The sequence below is a fragment of the Polyodon spathula genome, chromosome 2 (genome assembly GCF_017654505.1).
Source record: "Polyodon spathula isolate WHYD16114869_AA chromosome 2, ASM1765450v1, whole genome shotgun sequence".
NCBI lineage: Eukaryota > Metazoa > Chordata > Actinopteri > Acipenseriformes > Polyodontidae > Polyodon > Polyodon spathula.
The window spans coordinates 100,234,399-100,253,573 of NC_054535.1; the positions used below are offsets into that span (position 1 = coordinate 100,234,399).

The 19,175-nt window shown below is 38.3% G+C and overlaps 2 protein-coding genes across 4 annotated transcripts in view; both read right to left on the minus strand.

Moving 5' to 3' along the window:
• Nucleotides 1–1,940: 1,940 nt before the first annotated feature.
• On the minus strand, nucleotides 1,941–7,070 carry LOC121305256 (proteinase-activated receptor 1-like). 2 transcript variants are annotated; one of them, XM_041236819.1, is made up of 2 exons: nucleotides 6,726–7,070; nucleotides 1,941–4,938 (listed from the first exon to the last, which is right to left on the minus strand). In XM_041236819.1, the coding sequence occupies exons 1-2, from the start codon at nucleotides 6,793–6,795 to the stop codon at nucleotides 3,770–3,772; spliced, it is 1,239 nt and encodes a 412-aa protein (XP_041092753.1). In that variant the 5' UTR covers nucleotides 6,796–7,070; the 3' UTR covers nucleotides 1,941–3,769. The 2 variants fall into 2 exon arrangements, with proteins under 2 accessions (XP_041092753.1, XP_041092762.1); XM_041236828.1 differs by lacking the exon at nucleotides 6,726–7,070 and adding an exon at nucleotides 5,186–5,240.
• Nucleotides 7,071–8,773: 1,703 nt separating this feature from the next.
• LOC121305274 (ras GTPase-activating-like protein IQGAP1) overlaps nucleotides 8,774–19,175 on the minus strand; it is a 91,310-nt gene continuing 80,908 nt past the window's right edge. For both annotated transcript variants that reach the window (XM_041236848.1, XM_041236857.1), the window contains exons 33-38: nucleotides 15,510–15,597; nucleotides 14,850–15,062; nucleotides 14,455–14,615; nucleotides 13,812–13,958; nucleotides 12,137–12,245; nucleotides 8,774–9,702 (exon numbers count right to left, since the gene is read on the minus strand). In XM_041236848.1, coding sequence (XP_041092782.1) covers nucleotides 9,589–9,702; nucleotides 12,137–12,245; nucleotides 13,812–13,958; nucleotides 14,455–14,615; nucleotides 14,850–15,062; nucleotides 15,510–15,597 — 832 coding nt within the window. In that variant the 3' untranslated portion in view covers nucleotides 8,774–9,588. The remainder of the gene's footprint in view (nucleotides 9,703–12,136; nucleotides 12,246–13,811; nucleotides 13,959–14,454; nucleotides 14,616–14,849; nucleotides 15,063–15,509; nucleotides 15,598–19,175) is intronic.

The window sequence follows — 19,175 nt, forward strand, 5'->3', positions numbered from 1 at the left end:
TAATTGCAAAGCATGTGACATTGTTTATTTAGATTTCCAGAAAGCTTTTGACAAAGTCCCGCACAAAAGATTAATTCTCAAACTGAACGCAGTTTGGATTCAAGGAAACACATGTACATGGATTAGGGAGTGGTTAACATGTAGAAAACAGAAAGTACTGATTAGAGGAAAAACCTCAGAATGGAGTGTGGTAACCAGTGTGTACCACAGGGATCAGTATTAGTTCCTGTGCTATTCCTAATCTACATTAATGATTTAGATTCTGGTATAGTAAGCAAACTTGTTAAATTTGCAGATGACACAAAAGTAGGAGGAGTGGCAAACACTGTTGTAGCAGCAAAGGTCATTCAAAATGATCTAGACAAGATTCAGAACTGGGCAGACACATGGCAAATGACATTTAATAGAGAAAAGTGTAAGGTACTGCATGCAGGAAATAAAAATGTACATTATAAATATCATATGGGAGATAATGAAATTGGAGAAGGAATCTATGAAAAAGACCTAGGAGTTTTTGTTGACTCAGAATTTCTTCATCTAGACAATGTGGGGAAGCTATAAAAAAGGCTAACAAGATGCTCGGATACATTGTGAAAAGTGTTGAATTTAAATCAAGGGAAGTAATGTTAAAACTGTACAATGCACTAGTAAGACCTCATCTTGAATATTGTGTGCAGTTCTGGTCACCTCGCTATAAAAAAGATATTGCTGCTCTAGAAAGAGTGCAAAGAAGAGCAACCAGAATTGAACAAAGAAGACTACGTGGCGACATAATTCAAGCATTCAGAATTCTAAAAGGTATTGACAGTGTCGACTTTTTCAGCCTGAAAAAAGAAACAAGGACCAGGGGTCACAAATGGAGATTTGACAAAGGTGCATTCAGAACAGAAAATAGGAGGCACTTTTTTACACAGAGAATTGTGAGGGTCTGGAATCAACTCCCCAGTAATGTTGTTGAAGCTGACACCCTGGGATCCTTCAAGAAGCTGCTTGATGAGATTCTGGGATCAATAAGCTACTAACAACCAAACGAACAGTTTCAGGAATATCAGACTATATTTTAGAGTTTGAAAAAAAAAAAAACGTTTTTTTTTTTTTTTTTTTTTTTTTCTTTTTTGTTTCCTGATCTGCAGTGGAGATGTATAGGGTTAATGATTCACAGCACCCTCGATCTGGTAAATAATGAAGAGCAGGAAGTTGGAGGTCAGATCAGATTTATTCCACACGTCCTTGAGCAGCAGAAACAAAGATAGGAAGCAGCCTTGTTGTTCAGGGTGGGAGTTTAACAAGACATGATTCCCCTTGGACGTTCTCTCTTTACTGTGTGTTACTCCAGGGTTCTAATAGTTACATTTCTACTTGCATGTTCCTGTTTCAATTCCCTTTTTTAAATCTGGCGATTCTAGACTGCAGTTTAAGAACTCAACAACATTCTAGAACATTTTCACGAATGTCACATTCTTAAAAATAAAATAGTCTTCAATCCGATTGCCTCCACAAGGTTTTCAAACACATGTCTCTTATGACTTATTATCTGTGTTGTCTCGCACCGTGGACAATAGGCGAAGGCCTGGTTTTAAACGAATGTGAAACACTACAATAGTTTAAATAATGACAAATGAAAAACACTGTCGTTTTACAATAATATGCACTTTAATTATATACATATATACTGAAGATAATGTAATACAATTTACTTAACATACAAAGTGGTTTTATACATACTGCAGATTACAATAAAAAATACAACACATGAAACACAAACTGTACAACTATAAATCAATAAAATATTCTCGGTACTAATCTGGAGAGTAGTAGACAAACCATTATGAAATACACACATTTGTTTTTTGTTGACACGAAGGACCTAGCTCGTATATTTTAACTGTTTTTTTTTGGGGGGGGGGCAGTTTACCTCAAAGAATAAAAACATTAAAATAAATGTCTCACTCGTTTGTTGCTAAACATCTGCAAAAAAAAAAAAACCTTGGAGAACTGCCTACATTTCCTTGAGAGAAAAACTTACAAATTCACACCATCGCCACAGAATACAAAACTTCCATATTACTTGATTACAGGTTTGAAGAATGCCACTTAAACATGTTGTAATAACAGAGTAATGAAATATGCTCTCTACAGTGGATCTCTTACACGCGCTGATTACTCAGTGAATGAACCCCACTCAAGCATTAATATATATATATATATATATATATTATATATATATATATATATATATATAATTATGAGGCGAATATCTCTAGGAGGGGAATGCTTTATGTTTACAGCTACTAAAGCAGTTTATCATGCTAGTAAGAATAGTGTTAACATCAGACCAACCGATATGTATGGTACAGAGTGGTGACAGAGATACATGCAAACTGAAATGCCACGGCAAAACTCCTTTCACACTGGCATGCTCTGCCTGGGTCGGAACCTACCCGGGTCAGAACCCGATGTCTTGCGAGTCGGCTGTGTGATTGCACACTGCTTTTTGAAGGAGACGGGTCGACCCGAGTGACAGAAGCAACGTTCACATGAACACCTTTTCATCTGGTCAGGATTTCAAGATGGCGTGCTTGTAACGGACGCCTCCTTCCCAGCTTCTCTGGATTGAATCGTCGGCCCAAATTTTTCCTCATCCCTGCTGCAATCTGGTTCATGGTGTGTCTCAATCACATAAATACGGTGAAACAGAATAAACCGAAGCGGCTTGCAGGTTTCCTGTGCAGGCAATGGCTGTTTGTTACTTCATCCGCTTACGAATGCCCAGCATGCACTTTGTCTCGCGCGACCTGGGTCAAAGCGTGTCAACTCAAAAGGTGGGTCGCTGCCAACCCGGGTCAAGTTAGGGTTGACCCTGGTACGTGGTTCCACACTATACAGGATTGTGACCCTGGTAGAAAGAACATGGGTCGGGACCCAGGTAGGCATGCCAGTGTGAAAGGGGCTCTAAACAATACATAAAAGGGTTGCCAGACCCATAAAGCAGGATGACTGCATTACATGTACAAAAAGCTTAATATGAAGAAAATATTTTAGATGTTTTTTTTTTGTTTGTTTTTGTTTTAGGTGTGTATGAACTACCTTTTAAGAAACAAATTACCTAACTTTTATTGAAATTAAAGTCATTGAAATTGTAATTGTTTTTAAGCTTGTGGAATCGTCTGATTTTGATCTTGTCTGCTTGGTCCCTGACTCAATGTGACGGAGCACAAAGAGGCCTGATACTTGCTTCACTGCCTCCCTCAGTTTCAGAAAGATTAGTGAGAAGCTCAGAGACAAGCTTAAGACACAACTCAAACAAAACAGATCATTCAGACGGGAAGGGACAGTAAACATGGAAAGCAGGGAAAGTTTTTTGGTTTTGTTTTAAGTCTTAGTTAGTGCTTTAACACCCCCTCAAACCACCTTCAGACTTTTTTCAGCGAATACAGTATCTCTCAATTGAAGATATCATTTTTATTATTCAGATCTTGTTATGGGAAATATGTTTACCTGATCTAACTGTCCGACTGTTAAAACTGTATATTAATACATAGGAACAGACAGAGTGTGCCTCACTAGTAATAGACTTCTCCTGAAAGTGAAGTTAAAACCCCCTGTCTTCAATATTTTCACACTTCCCTAAATGTCTTTGCATTTGTATTCATATTAATATTCACCTTTCAAAGTAAGCTACAGGGGGTGATGTCTTTCTTTATAACAAACAGATTTACTGTAATTCTGGTAACACATCCGTGAGGCGGTAACACTGCAACATCAGAATTCAAGCCATCAGCTTTTTATACTGGCTGCTAAGGTTGGTCGAGAAGGTTTCCATTTTGCTGCTGCTTTCATACTTTGTGCTGCTAGCCGTCTCTGTCTTGTTTTTACAGCAGAGAAGGTTGCGAAGCTGCCTCTGGCACTGCGAGGAACCAAAGTAGTAAATCAGGGGGTCCAAACTGCAGCTCAAGCTGCCGAGACACATGGCGAGGAGATAGGCAAAATAGGACGACTCACTGTACCCATGAGCAAACTGCAGGTAGTGCGTGAGCAAAATGATGTTGGTTGGCACAAAGCAAACAATGAAGACGGTGAAGACAGTGACTGTCATGAAGATCGCTCGGGTCTTCTTGCACTTGTTGGCCACGTTGGCCGAGTCGAGGCACTGGATGATGCGGATGTAGCACACGGTTGTAATTATCATAGGAATGAAAAAGAAAATGAAGCAGAAAATAGGAAAGAAGTAAAGATAGTAGCCTTTAAACTCTGAGATATCCAAGACGTCATGGCAGGTGGTGATGCCTAGCTCCGGTATCTCTGCTGTCTGCTTGGACAGAACAATAGGCATGACCCCGCCGATGGCGAGACACCACATGGATATGCACACTATAGCTGCCGTTTCCCGGCTACGCCATGTCAGAGATTGCATGGGGTAAACCACAGCCAAGAAGCGGTCAATGCTTATGCACATCATAAGCAGAACTGAGCAGTACATGTTGCAGTAGAATGCGGCGGTGACGATTTGGCACATGACTGGTCCGAATCCCCAGTTGTTGCCGCAAAAGTGGTAGGAGATCTTAAACGGGAGGAGGAGCACAAACAGCAAGTCGGCGATGGCCAGGTTTAACATGTAAATCACAGCTGGCTTACTCAGTTTCATTTTGCAGATGAACATAAGGATAGCAAGGCCATTCAGAAGCAGGCTGGAGGTGAAGACCATGGTGTAAACTGATGGAATAAAAACAGTCATCCAAGAGCCAGTGAGGAAATGCTTGGTCCGATCGGAGATGAAGGTGCGATTCCGGTGAACTCGATTTCTGTGAACGGGGACATGCACAGGTTCATCCCCAGACCCGCTTCCCTCAGAACCACTTCGAGACTCCACATCAAAGTACTCGATGGGTTCATCTGTTCCTGTCATGCTGAATAGGGGAAAGCCTCGTATAATGCTCTCTGAAAAAAAATAAATAGAAATTCAACTGATTAAATCTCAAACCAAAGTTCTCTACATTAGTTTATAACATGATACGGAAATACACACAAAAGCTAATTATATCACAAGGCACAAAGTTTACAAGCTTACATCAGCACAGCTGCTCTGTTATAAAATTGTCCGTCCTATGGGATTCAAGTTTATTTGCAGTAATGTTATAACAAATTCAATAACTTTCTTTTAAACCCATTCGTAATGTATTTGTACCTTTTGTTTTGCCAGCACTGCCAACAAGAAAGGGATTCATTTAAGCAACACAATGAATTCCTAAATTACTACAGTTATAAAAAACAGGTCAATGACTTTCTATTTGGATTTGGGTTGCTCAAACTGTTCACATTGTACAACCTATCACCTGTTCCTCGAGGATCTGCTGTCCAGAATTTAAAGAAACCTCACCAATGATGTCACCATATCTTCTTACCATCAGTGGTCAATTGCAACAGAACCACTACCCAGTTAAACCATTCCCCCTCTGTAGAACCTCAGCAATCAACTGCAGCCAGCTTCTAATGACCCTAGTTCCTGCACCAGTGTAACCACAGGAAGCTGCCAGCTCCCTAACCACAGACCCCAGGAATGTGTTTTAAACATTTTTACAAAAGGATCAGGTCAGCGCTATTGAGCAGGATTGTAACTTCCTTAAATACAATTATTGGCAGGTGCCTTTATCCAAGGCGACTTACAGGTGTTACAGTGCAAAAACAATATTTAAATCCAGTGTAGTTTACAACAAGTACAAATACTACAAGAATACAATATGAGATAAGAAGCGACAAGTTACTGTGACCACAATATGTAAGAAATAGTATAATAGAGGATTATTATAAGATAGTAATATTTTGATTCATTTGATTATTACATTCACAATGTGTGCAATTTGCTGTTTATTGTTAATTTTTATTGTTACTTCATGATAAGCCTTGTGTTAAGCAAAAGTTTTTGCAATGTGAAATACTAAACATTTACGGCATCAATGTGAAGCATTACCTAGCATACCAACTTGTACATAAACTAAAATGTATGCTCTGATTATATATATATATATATATATATATATATATATATATATATATATATATATATATATATATATATATGGTTCACAAAATGAGCATATGTTCTCAAACACCCGTCTGATTGAAATCAGTCGCTTAAATTGGACAAGATCAAACAAAAATCACCCCATTGGAATGGGCGAGTAGGTGCCTACTAGCCTATAACGGGTAAAGTAGGTCCAGGCGATAAAATGCATTGTTAAAATAATAGCAAAAATTACTTTAATAGTAACACAGTTAGGTTTAGGGATAGAGATTACATTAGGGTTAGTAGGCTAGTAGGCACCTACTGGCCCGTTCCTATGGGGTGATTTTTGCTTGATCTCGTCCCATTGAATCGACTGATCTCAATCAAATCGCCTGTCTCACACTGGGATTAAGAAAGAAAGAATTTGGCGCACATAAGCATTCTGGCTATTTTGTGAGTGTCAGATGCAATGTATCAACAGTGCTTTGGTTACTTTTTCGTTTAGACAACCGAATATATATATATATATATATATATATATATATATATATATATATATATATATATATATATATATATATATATATATATATATATATATATATATATATATTCTCGTTGATTTGGCTAAAGTAACCTAAGCACTGTTTATTTATGATACAATTCAGAGCGGCTAAAAACAATATTCTCTTAAAAAGTAACAAAATAAGTTTCCACTCACCGTTCCTCTGCATAGCTGTTGTTACAGCGGAGAAAGCAAGAGTAATACAGATTACAGCTTTCAAACCCATGGCTGGACACTCAACAGAGGCGCCGCGCAATTACTTTCTGAAATTGGTTAAAAAAAAAAAAAAAAAAAAAAGCCTGTTTTGTTCAACAAGCGTCTTTTGGGTTAGGCGTGAAAAAAATACCGCTTTCTGTACACGAAGTTCCGAACGGGGTGTGCAAGGCGAAAAAAAAAAAAAAAACTCTTACATACAAAATGTGTTAAAAAGTTGCTACTGCGACCACAGTACTGTAAGTCCACAAGACTAGATGAACTGTCTAGCGACCTGCTTTGTCTGTCTCCGCCTACGCATTGCTGTGACGAAACAACATGCCAAGTATCTACCAAATGCACGCCAAATCGGATAAATTATCACCTATTGTTATCGGGCGCTCTATATAAATGTTTACTTTGCTACGTGCAGTTTGCAACTTTCAAAGCTAAAGAACTTCTATCGAAAATAGAATACCACAGTGAGACACAAAAAGAGATTAGCTTTAAATCGCATCTAAAGAGCTGTGGTCACAGCGCGGTGTACATTATAGAAACGATGTCATGGGCAGATCCAGGATGTTTTTACTGGCTCAAAGGCGGCGGTTTGTTTTTTTTCTTCTACCAGTAGCTGTACAAACCCATGATTAATATTACGTACCCCTTTCTTTAAACTTAATGCTATGGACACATTTCTTTGTCTTCGTCCCTGATTTTAAACTGCTGGCAGTATAGCAGGTCTGTAGCACACATCTCTGGCACAGCTGTCAGTCAGAACCATGAAGTCGATGACCATGACGTATATCAACAGTATGTACAGAATACGATTTATCAATGAAAAATCATTTAAGACGCGATTCTCCATATTTATGTGCAGTGTGACATGCATATGTATGACCCGATAAGCGATTCTTCAGATGTTGGAAGGGAATGCAAGGGGATGTAGTGAAGGCGGTCCACACACACACATACATATATATGTGTGTGTGTGTGTGTGTGTGTGTGTGTGGTGTGTGTGTGTGTGTGTGTGTGTGTGTGTGTGTGTGTGTGTGTGTGTGTGTGTGTGTGTGTGTGTGTGTGTGTGTGTGTGTGTGTGTGTGTAGGAACGCTTCCATATGGCATCCCTATTATACAGCTATCCATCACTTAACCCTGTTTGAATGGCATGTGGAATTCGTTCATAGTCGACATACTCCCCCTCATTTTTGGATATATGGCTGAGGTACAGGATCGATCCAAAGGCAAGGTCTTGTAAAACTGAACTGTCAACCTATAACCTTTTCCTTTCCAACATTTACATTTCATATGGATATTTATTTGTCCATTTCATTTTAAAATTTAAAGTTAGCAGTTCAGTTTTATTTAAGGGATAGTGGTTTTGCTGTGGAGTGTTAGAAGTAATAATTGAACTCCGGAGTTATTTAATTGAACGAGAGAGCTCCATTAATACTGCTGAACACACCAGAGCAATGCAATCATTACTGTTATACTACAACTTTTCACAACTACAAAGTTATTTTACTTCTTGTTTTCCTTTGTGTCTGTTATAAACACTGTAGTCCATTAAAAATGTACTTTGTTTACTAAGAGCAGGGCTGAAGCATCCATGTGAAATGTTTAATCAGTAAGCAGCAGCCTGGGAACACATGTCATCTTCTCACATCACTGAGTAATAACAGAAACCCTCCACAGAAAACAATGGCACAGCTGTGCCATAATATTACCAAATATGGAGTGCATTAACCCCTTAAGATACACAAGGAATTGAGCAGTTGTTCCAAACAGGGGATTCTTAAAATACATTTGAGAGTGACTCAACTATCACGAAGAGAAAACTGACAACTTGGATGACCAGATCCAACCTGTCAGTACATTTTAAACTCTGTTTTGTGCGCCTCATTGCAAAAATAAAACAGTTATCATTTTTATTTGTGGGATACACAGTCTCTGTACCTTACAGAGTTAAGCCATGCTACATTGTTAATATCAATCAAAAACACACTGAAGCAGTATGGTGTTTCTTAAGATTTATTTTTGCTTACACAAAACAATGTGTGGAAATGCAAACAGACATTCCTATTGAAGCAGTGAGAGACAGTGGGAAGTTAAAGTATTCAAAATAAGCAGAACAGTTTCCAGAAAGAAGACATTTAAAAGACACAGAGAAAGTATTTCAATAAAACAGATGAGTCAGTGTAGGTAAACCGTTTTCTGGTTTAATACTCAATGGCTACACATTCACTGTCCTATATTTGACCACGAGGCAGTAGTGCATTTAAAAAATAAATCAATTCATTGGAATTCATTTTACATTGGAATTGAAAGGAATGTCTTAGCTCATATAACTCTCTCTCTCTCTCTCTCTCTCTCTATAGCTTTTAATTATAATTTGTAAATATATTTCATATACATACAATCAGACGGTGTCAGAGAATAAACAAAATGTATTATATTTATGAGAGAAAAAAATCAAAAAATATATTTAATATTCTTAAAAATTACTTAATAGAATAACTGGAATATTTCTCCAACTTTCACAATTCTTTTTCTTTTAATCTCTAGACAGATAATCTATTAAACCCATACTGTGGATTGATTAAACATAAATTTAGAATAAATATGTACCCATACCATTTAACCCATAGATGTCTAGTTATTTATTTTGCTAAACTTTTTCTACACTTTTTTTCAGAAGGCACGTTCATGAATCTTTTTCTTTTGAATTCCAGTTCTTCATAATACAAAATTACATGTTACAATAAAACATTTAATAATCATAGCTGGCAAATGCAGGCAGTCCCATATTGGCTGATGTTTGCGGAGTGCTTCATTTGCCATAAAACTTCTTGTTTAGCAGGAATATCAGCAGATTGACGTTCACTTTAGCTTTGTCAAATATCTTCATCACAGCTACGCCCTCATACTGCAGCTGAAGCAGATCCTACAAAAAACAAAAGCATAAAAGACCTCATCTAAAAAACGACTCCTCTTTACGTATCCCTATTCACCAAATCGTTGTGACGCTCCAATATTATTTGATTATACCCCGTTTGGGTGGTTTACAATAAAGCTGAAGGGAACATTTTCTAGACTGTAAAATAATAAAAATAAGAATGAATACATTTCAAAGTTTAAAACTGTAGCTATTACATGGCCATTATATGTGTCTGAGCCTTGCCCATCTATAATAAACCTGGCTATTCACCCATAAAGAAAATCCCCCACAATGGAGAAGCCCACAGCTGCTGTACATGCAAATCTTGGAGAACAGCAATAACCTCAACTATTTGTTTATACAGACACAGGTCATCAAAAACAGGTGCAGGGTATCAGAGAGTCCGCAAGAAAAAAAAAATCTTTCATTAAAACCAAGAGGTAAAAAGTTATTGGTAGGAAGAACCCAATCCCTGTAAGCACTTTGCTAATGATTTCCTCCGCTCTGTTTACTTGGGTACTGTTATCTCAAACAACATTGGTTGCCAAAGGAAGAAGACTTCGCCAGTAAAGATACACACTAAAGTGACATACTTTTATAACTTTGTAGGGAGAAGGCAAGCTTTTTGCTCCAACCTGCACTCATATGTATAGATTTTCACAGCTGAACACACAAACAGGAAGGTATTCAATATATACTTCTTTAATATAGCAGAACCTGCATGTGGCTTTTATAAGGGTATGTTCTGGTAAAACTGTAAATAACGTGGTGCCATGCTTGTCAAAGTGAACACCACACCAGGACTTTATGGGTGTGCTCGATCGAATAGCTGTCAAAGCTCAATGATGAATGTTATCATTTTGAAACATGAGCGCATCTTAAGTCGTCACTTGAAACCAGTTAATAAGAGATGACTGATATAAACTACATAAATGGGCTCCAACAACCTGTTTTGCTTTACTAAGTACGGAATAATACAGTACATTACTGCTGAGTCATTGAAGTGGATTAGTGATAAAAGGTAGTGATTTGTATTCTGTATTTATTGAACCCGTCAGATGGAGGGCTCCGTTTCAGTTCTTTCTAAAGAGCCAGTACATACAGTACACCTGCCACAGTTTCCTCTTTGCCACCAAGTTGCCTATGGCAACTCTAAAGGAGTTACAGTCTTCCACGACTGAGCTGGGAGACACTGTGCATACAGCAACAATAGCCCGGGTGCTTCACAAAACTGGCCTTTATGGGAGCGTGGCAAAAAGAAAGCCATTGTTGGGGAAAAAAAAAAAAAAACTAATATCAAATCTCAGCTAGAGTTTGCCAGAAGGCATGTGGGAGACTCTGAAACCAAGTGGAAGAAGATTCTATGGTCTGATGAGACCAAAATAGAGCTTTTTGGCCTCAACGCTAAGCGCCATATTTGGCACAAGCCTAACACCGCACATCATCCTGAGAACACCATACCTACTGTGAAACATGGTGGTGGCAGCATCATGCTATGGGGATGCCTCTGCATCAGGGCCTGGAAAGCTTGTGAAGACACAGGGCAAAATGGATGCAGCAAAGTACAGAGAAATCCTGGAGGAAAACCTGCTGAACTCTGCAAGAGACCTGGGACTTGGGAGAAGAATCATCTTCCAACAGGACAATGACCCCAAACATACAACCAAAGCCACAATGGAGTAGCTTAAAAACAAAAGGAGTGGCCCAGTCAAATCCAATTGAGAATATGTGGAAAGAGTTGAAAATTGCTGTTCACCAAAGGTTCCCATCCAACTTGACAGAGCTTGAGCAATTTTGCAAAGAATGGGCAAAAATTGTAGTGCCCAGATGTGCGAAGTTGGTAGAGACTTATCCAAATAGACTCATGGCTGTAATTGCTGTCACAGGTGCCTCTACCAAATATTGACTCAAGGGGGTGAACACTTATACAATCAATTATTTTCTGTTTTATATTTGTAATTAATTTAGAACAATTTGTAGATTTTATTTTTCACTTTGACATTATGGACTTTTTTTTGTGTTGATCAGTGGCAAAAACTCCTAATTAAATCCATTTTGATTCCATGTTGTAACACAATAAAATGTGGAAAAGACCAAGGGGTGTGAATACTTTTGAGAGCCACTGTATGATAAATGTATGACAAGGTTACAGGGAGGAGATTTTAAGGTGAACGGTACACTTAATAAATACATCTGAAAAATGCAAGTTTTCACAAGTCTTCTTCACACAACTTAACCTTCTAATGTAATCATTTTAAACCAAATGACGTGTTGTGTTTTTATTATTACTGATGTTATTAGCAGTAGTAGTATTAGTGGTATTCTTAATCTTAATGAACCAAGCTGTGCTAATCCAATACCCTGGAAGTTAATAAAACAAAACCATCCCCCACCTGTACATGTGTTACTGAGGAAGCGTGTACATCCTGCTATACTTTACCTGAAAATGAAGCTGGACTTTTTCCATTTCCACCCCCATGAACTTGGCTTTGACTTCAAAGTCCCCGACTTCCTCACTGGGTGAAATGTCAAACATAACATTCTTAAACCTACCACACAAGGGTGAGACAAAACAAACCATCACCACTTGTATCAATTCACACTTAGAGGAGCTTACACATTAAACCAACTTCCAGCTCTGAAATACGCTTTGTGCATATCTTTGTTTGTACATTAAACCTGAAAAAAAGTGTGCTACAGCTTCCCAGAGATTTCTAGTCATATGTATTTCCTACATGATTAGCCTCAATAACACTGTGGGTTCACACAGGCCTCAACTAACACTGGTTAATTAAACACTGCAAGTCTACTTTTTTCATTCTTCAAAAAGATGGCAAAATCCAGATAATGCAATCGTTTTCCCATGAATGTATTTTCAAAGAGCAGAGTAAGTGAAATAATAATAATAATAATAATAATAATAATAATTAATATCTGGGGTTCTCTTTATTGCCAACTATGCACTTAATACTTGGTACTGTATGTTGCTCTTTTAGTTGCACTAGAGCAGGGAAGAGAAACCTCTTATTTTGTGTATATACATTTATTGAATAATAGGAATTAGCACTGGATTTATTTTAAATTAAAAGGCAGCATATTGCAGAGTGCATGTCATTACATCACGTTCAGATCATTCCCATGTGTATTCTGTTTATGCCATTCACATGCACAATTCTAGAAAGCTGGTTCTGATGTGAATTTAAATGCAGTTTATTGCACATCCACGGACAGGACTGCAGGTGTGGTTAAGTGCATGTTGCATGCGTCATTGTTTAATGAACACTTGATTAAACTGGGTTAGCCTCCAAGAACAGGAAACTCAATAGGACAATCTCATTAGGTTTGCTCAGCCAAGTTTATTTTCAACAAATACCACCAGTTGTGTATAAAAAGGTCTCTGGATCCGTCCTTTTTTTCCTGTTTGTACTGAACAATATGCGTTACGATCTACCTAATTTGCCTAAATATTCGCTGGAATAAAAAAGTCAGAAGGGTTTCTGGCTCCCATCCTCACTGAAGGAAGAAGGAACAAAACAGGGAATCGCTCCTGTGATCTGGGCTCACAATTGAGCTCTCTCAGCCAGGGATGGAAGATGCAGTGTTTACAACTGCTGCACTCGCTCCTTAGGGCTGTTTAATCAAGCTCATAATATACTACGTGTGCATACACATCCACCAGGGATGGAAAGCCAGGATAGAGTAAATCTGTAAGTCGAATGACATTGTTGTGTTTGAGCTATAAAGTGAATAAAGAGTCGATTATATATATATATATATATATATATATATATATATATATATATATATATATATATATATATATATATATATATATATATATATATATTCTTGACTACTGACTACTGTGCATCTTGATACCCTTAAGTCTGAAAATGTAAACAAAAACAACCCGTCCTGTAGAGAAGCTACCACTTTTTCTTATCAAAATACAGAAAAAATAAATATCTTTACCCTCAAATTTAGCATTAACATCATCATGAATAGCTGTATCTATATATTCAAACCCTGAATCCAATAGCATGCGTGAATGTTTGAGTGCAACAGCTTTCAACAGCTCAGCGCTTGTATAAGCCCCGGCTTTCCTCCATACTCACTGGCTGGTCTGCAGACCCTCAATCTCCAGAATGACCCCCTTCTCATAGAGTCTGGCGGCAGTGTACCTCAAAGATGAATGCTTGAATGATTTCCTGTTGCTTTTCTCATCTCCTTTCTTATCAACCTTTATTGACCTCCTGGCATTCCTGCAATAAAAAAAAAAAAAGATCAGAGTTTAACATCTAGTCATAAAACGTTTATATTTCAAGTTTAAGGCCTTTTGTTTTACATCAAGACATCATTATATGTTTTTTTACTATGTTGTCTTGCCTTTGATCAAGTGCTACTCTACTTGATCTAAAAGTAGACCTTGTTGCTTGTCTTTAAAATTCCAGATCTCCCCTGTGAGTTCTGCTCAGTGCCTTGGTGTCTGATCTTATCAGATCTCAGAAGCTAAGCAAGGATGAGCCTGGTAAAGGTGTGTTGGAGGCTCAGTAGGGGTCAGTGTCCCATCCAAGCCAGATCTCCACCTTTGCCCCGGACGACCCAGGAGGTCCTGCTGCTCTGATGACATGTTAAACCCAGATCTTGTCGACTCCGCGCACATTAAACAACCCATTGACTGCTTTCACAGAGCAGCATTCAAAACAATAACGCAGAAGAGCAACTGCATGAGAATAAAGGAATACAACACTGTCTTACTTTCTATTAAGGTTGTCCAGGCAGGTTTTGATGTAGGTGTCGTAATAATTAACCTGGTCTTCGTAGAAAGCCGTCTTTGAGTTCAGTGCATTCAGCGTCTGTTGAAGCTTCACTAGTTCCGCCTTTCTACGTTGACGATACCTTCTCTGGTTTCGAATGTCCTGCAAGTCAAAATCAAATAATACACATAAAAAAAATAAAATAAATAAAATTATGATCTATAATAAAAAAAAAGGGTTTACCAGAAGCCATAATAGTAGTATAGTATTTCATGTTACAAAGTAATTCAATATATAAACATAACATTATTGACCAGGCTTCATTGGGCTTTATGGCCATAGCTGTAAACCCTTCTAAATAAAGCGCCGATATAAACAGACACACTGAAGAGGTACCTTTGAAATGTCATTGATGATGACTTGATACTTGTCCACTGCAGAGACCAGGCCAGCCTGCTCCAGGGTCCGGAGGTTTCTCAGGATTTTCCTCTTTTTCTGCTCTAATGGAAGCTGCCCGTCTTCAAGGAGGGACTGACTGTGCTTCATTTTATCAGGGGTTTTAGCATTCTGCACAATGAGCTTCTCAGCTAGCTTCAAGTGTTCAGATTCCTGGAGAAAAAGGAGGGTTAGAACTGAACCATTACTATGAAATCTAAAATATGTACAATAACAGTAGAGTGGCCATATCACATTATGCCTAGTTGTTAGATTTATTTATTGTCATAAAAGTTGCTAATATAAAAACAACCTACAGAACTGAGCAGTACCAAATCAACAAGATGTTCCTGGTCGTGTTGAAAAGGTCCAAATCTACCAAGGACCTGTAATTGGGTCTTTATATCTTGGTTGGATCACACATGCCACATGCATTAATTGCAACAGAAGGATTTATTTGATTGGTCAGAAAAACACAGCAAACAAAACAGACCCCTGCCCCGCCCCCCCGTTTCACAAAGTCATTTCTTGTAAGCCATGGATAGAGGGGTTTTTAGGGCACTGTATTTCTGTCTAGCTCTCTGATTCACGGGACCCTTTCTATACTGTACTGTAAGTTACCTGAAGTGAAGAGGCTGGAGTCTCCAGGATCTCTATCAGGTTTTCTCCTGCCTGAGTTCGAATCACATCCACAATCAGCTTCTTGGTCCTTTAAAAAGCAAAAAAAAAAAAAACAGGTTTTAATGGTGTTAATAACATTCCACTAACATTCTGCCTTTACCTAACGTAGAGATATACCTTTGATAAAAACACGTCTGAGAATCTGTATTTATAGAACAATCCAGGACAATGAGATCACTGCAGCCCACTGTGCAAATGCCAACCCACACAGCATGACAAGATTACATTCAGTGGTGCTTTTCACTTTCCTCTTCTCCTAGTTTTTTTCTTTCCTTTTTTTTTGCTCTGCGGTCAGCCAATTCCACAAGTAATGACATGTTTTAATTTTGTTTTTAAAATAAAAACCTGGGGTCATCCAATATGTTACTGCTCCAAACAATGAAGTCATATTCGGGGATGATTAATTGTGTATATGGTCATAGGGCAGGTATGAACAGTTAGGGCTCTCTCTCACTTCTTGGACTGCAATGTTGTATATTTTCATATTGCCCCCCCCCCCCTTGAATTTGAGGATTTAGAATGTTTAATAAGATGATATAAGTCTACAGGGTGATGCAAAACTTTTGGCCATAGCTGTAATGCGGTGGAAAACAGAGGATCAATAAAGTTGTTACAGTGGTTCAGAGTTAAGAGATGGACTTCAATATAACCTTCTTAGTCGCTCTTTTCTCAAACCATTAAGCGGCAGAAGGTCCGATTTTATTCTTGCTCATTTCTTTATGGTTCTGCATTCACTGTGCTCTACCTCTGTGTCAGTCTGTGCTCGTAACAGACCTGGGCTGAGAGTCTCCACAGAGCTGCGCTGACCACCAGTCCTTCTCGCTTCAGTTGTGTCGTTACTCCTTCTCTGGCACTGCCTTGGGGTTCTGGAATGCCTTTCCGGGTTCCACTGTGTCATTATCAAGCCTTATTTAATAATTTATTAAACATAAAGATCTGTACCTTTTAATATATTTCTCTATTGTATGTATGTGCATGTTTTTATTGATATTGCTTGAATGTATAATTGTATGGTTTATTTTTGAGTATGGTCTACTCAGGTCTCTCTTTGTATTAGTGCTGCCCTACTGAGATGTACCTAAATAAAATATGCACATCTAGGAATAGCCTTCAATGGTTTGAAGTATGTGGTTGTGATCCTGCAGGGGCCCCAGAGATACAATGACACATCGAGTTCCACCACATTAACACATGATCTCACTTTCCTCCCTCTAATTAAAACATGCTGCAGTAACAGAGGCTAGAGCAGTTATCAGACGCTGAAGCTAGGGCTTAATCACCCACGGCCCATACTTTTCCTGTTTCTTTAGCTTACACAGCCCGGGTCAAGACCCTCGAATTGTCGACCTTTTGAGTTATGCTATTTTTACTTAGCTGTCACTCGGTGCAAAAAAAAAAAAAAAAAAAAAAAAGAACCTTTCAGGACCTCAAGCTGTGACTAAATTAGATGACAGGTCATGGAAATATGGTTTATTCAAAAGACCCAAGCTGGAAAAACATTATAAAATAAAACCTTCCTTTCCATTTATTTAATTTTATTATATCAAATATATGCCAGTATCTGAAAAGATAAAGGCCAATGTAGAAATTACTTATTTGGTATACTGTAGCATCTTATTAAAAGTGAACTTACAAATGATGAAATTGTCTTACTCTATGACCACTGAAGAGGAGGTAGTCAAACACTTTCTGCCAAGTCCCTTCAATAAACATTTCTGTTCTATTTTTCCTTAATAGAAAGTGCTACCGCACACACTGTTCAATAGCTGGACTTCAGTTTGAAGACACATAGCATCAAACATATACATTTGGATGTGTTTCAGAAGGCTCTTGCTGTCAGTCTCACTATCTTTCAGTTCATTAACGTGGATTTACACTTTTGAGTTCTGTGACTACAAACACATTGACAAGGAAGCCCCACGGTGGTGATATTAACCGATCTGTGAGGCATTTACTCAGGGTCACTGGGGTGTAGTGAGGTATTCTAGATCCTCACGGCACAAAGATGTGACATGGGTAAACATACCCACAATACTGTAACGTGTTGTGTGTAGGGTGTCTCATTGTATAAGAAATCCCATCTCGTGCATTGAGGCACAAGTGAAACTGCTAAATGGAAATGATGTACTGGAATTTTGGCAGATTCAGAAACAGCCCAGAGTTGTTTTGTATGTTTTATTAGATTACCCTTCCCTTATGAAAACACTGAGAAAAGCCACTACCTCTTCAATACAACTAAACAGTCCAAAACTTACATTGTGAGAACTAAGTGACTTTAAGAACAAACAGTCTTTGAAAACATTTTACGAGTATGGAAATGAAGTCCTGTCTTCTAGAAGATACACTAAAGTAAATATTAAATAATCATACGACCAACAGGATTACTGAAAATAACCTTATTAGGAATACAGCGATCATGTCTGTGAATAATAAAGCATCTTTTAAACTCTCGACCAACTTGTTAACGACCCCCTGCAGTGTTTACAAGAAACATATTACTTTACATTACTGTATCATGTGTTGTCCATACCCCAGCAATTTTTTCAACTTATTTCCAATTATGATCTTTTCTTTAAATTCACACATCATTTGAAATGAGTGCCGTATTGTGGGAACAGAAGAGCATTGTTACAGGGTGAGCGTGATTTGGATGGTGAAAAATATAACGGTGCGATTCTGATAACACAGTACACAGTCTAGGTATGGTAATGCGTTTCTTGCCAGCTCTGCAGTGTGTGTCTGTAACACTTTAATCTCTACTTTGAATCAGTACTGTCAGACTATCAACATGTATTGCAAAATAAACAATACAAAAAAAACAAACAACAAAAGATCAAAGCAAAAAACAAACACACACACCAAGTGAAGGACAAAAAGTCCTCAATAAATGCGTGAGTGGGGGTGGGGGGGGTTGAGACTAATGACGCATCCAAACTGGTTTACAGGAATCACATGCTCTCCCATTCTCCACATTTCCCATGAGGAATCCAGATTTTTCCTGGTTCATATCTGATTGTTAAAACAGTGCAGATTCCACCAGAAAGTCTAGACAGGCCATCTTGACCAGCTGTTCCTTATAAACCTACACAGCTGCGATGTCGAGGGGATTCGCTTCAAGAAACAAAATCTGCAGCTAAAGGAGACTTTGCACACTCCCTAGACTCCTAACACACAGCATGCACTAACCTATCCCATCACAGGTAAACAGACATGTGGAGTCAAACTCAGGAGGTCAAGTTTCCCGCCTCCTACCTATTCACATTTCATACAGTATCCTCGTCTCCTCCTACCTATTCACATTTCATACAGTATCCTCGCCTCCTCCTACCTATTCACATTTCATACAGTATCCCCGCCTCCTCCTACCTATTCACATTTCATACAGTATCCCCGCCTCCTCCTATCTATTCCTATTTCATACAGTATCCTCGTCTCCTCCTACCTATTCACATTTCATACAGTATCCTCGTCTCCTCCTACCTATTCACATTTCATACAGTATCCTCGTCTCCTCCTACCTATTCACATTTCATACAGTATCCTCGTCTCCTCCTACCTATTCACATTTCAAACAGTATCCTCGTCTCCTCCTACCTATTCACATTT

What these genes read in the sequence shown, in the direction of transcription:
- LOC121305256 (XM_041236819.1), bottom strand. Translation starts at nt 6,795, where the DNA reads ATGGGTTTGAAAGCTGTAATCTGTATTACTCTTGCTTTCTCCGCTGTA. An exon ending in AACAGCTATGCAGAGGAACG is followed by an intron (nt 4,939 to 6,725) that starts GTGAGTGGAAAC and finishes ATTTTTTTTCAG; the next exon opens with AGAGCATTATACGAGGCTTT.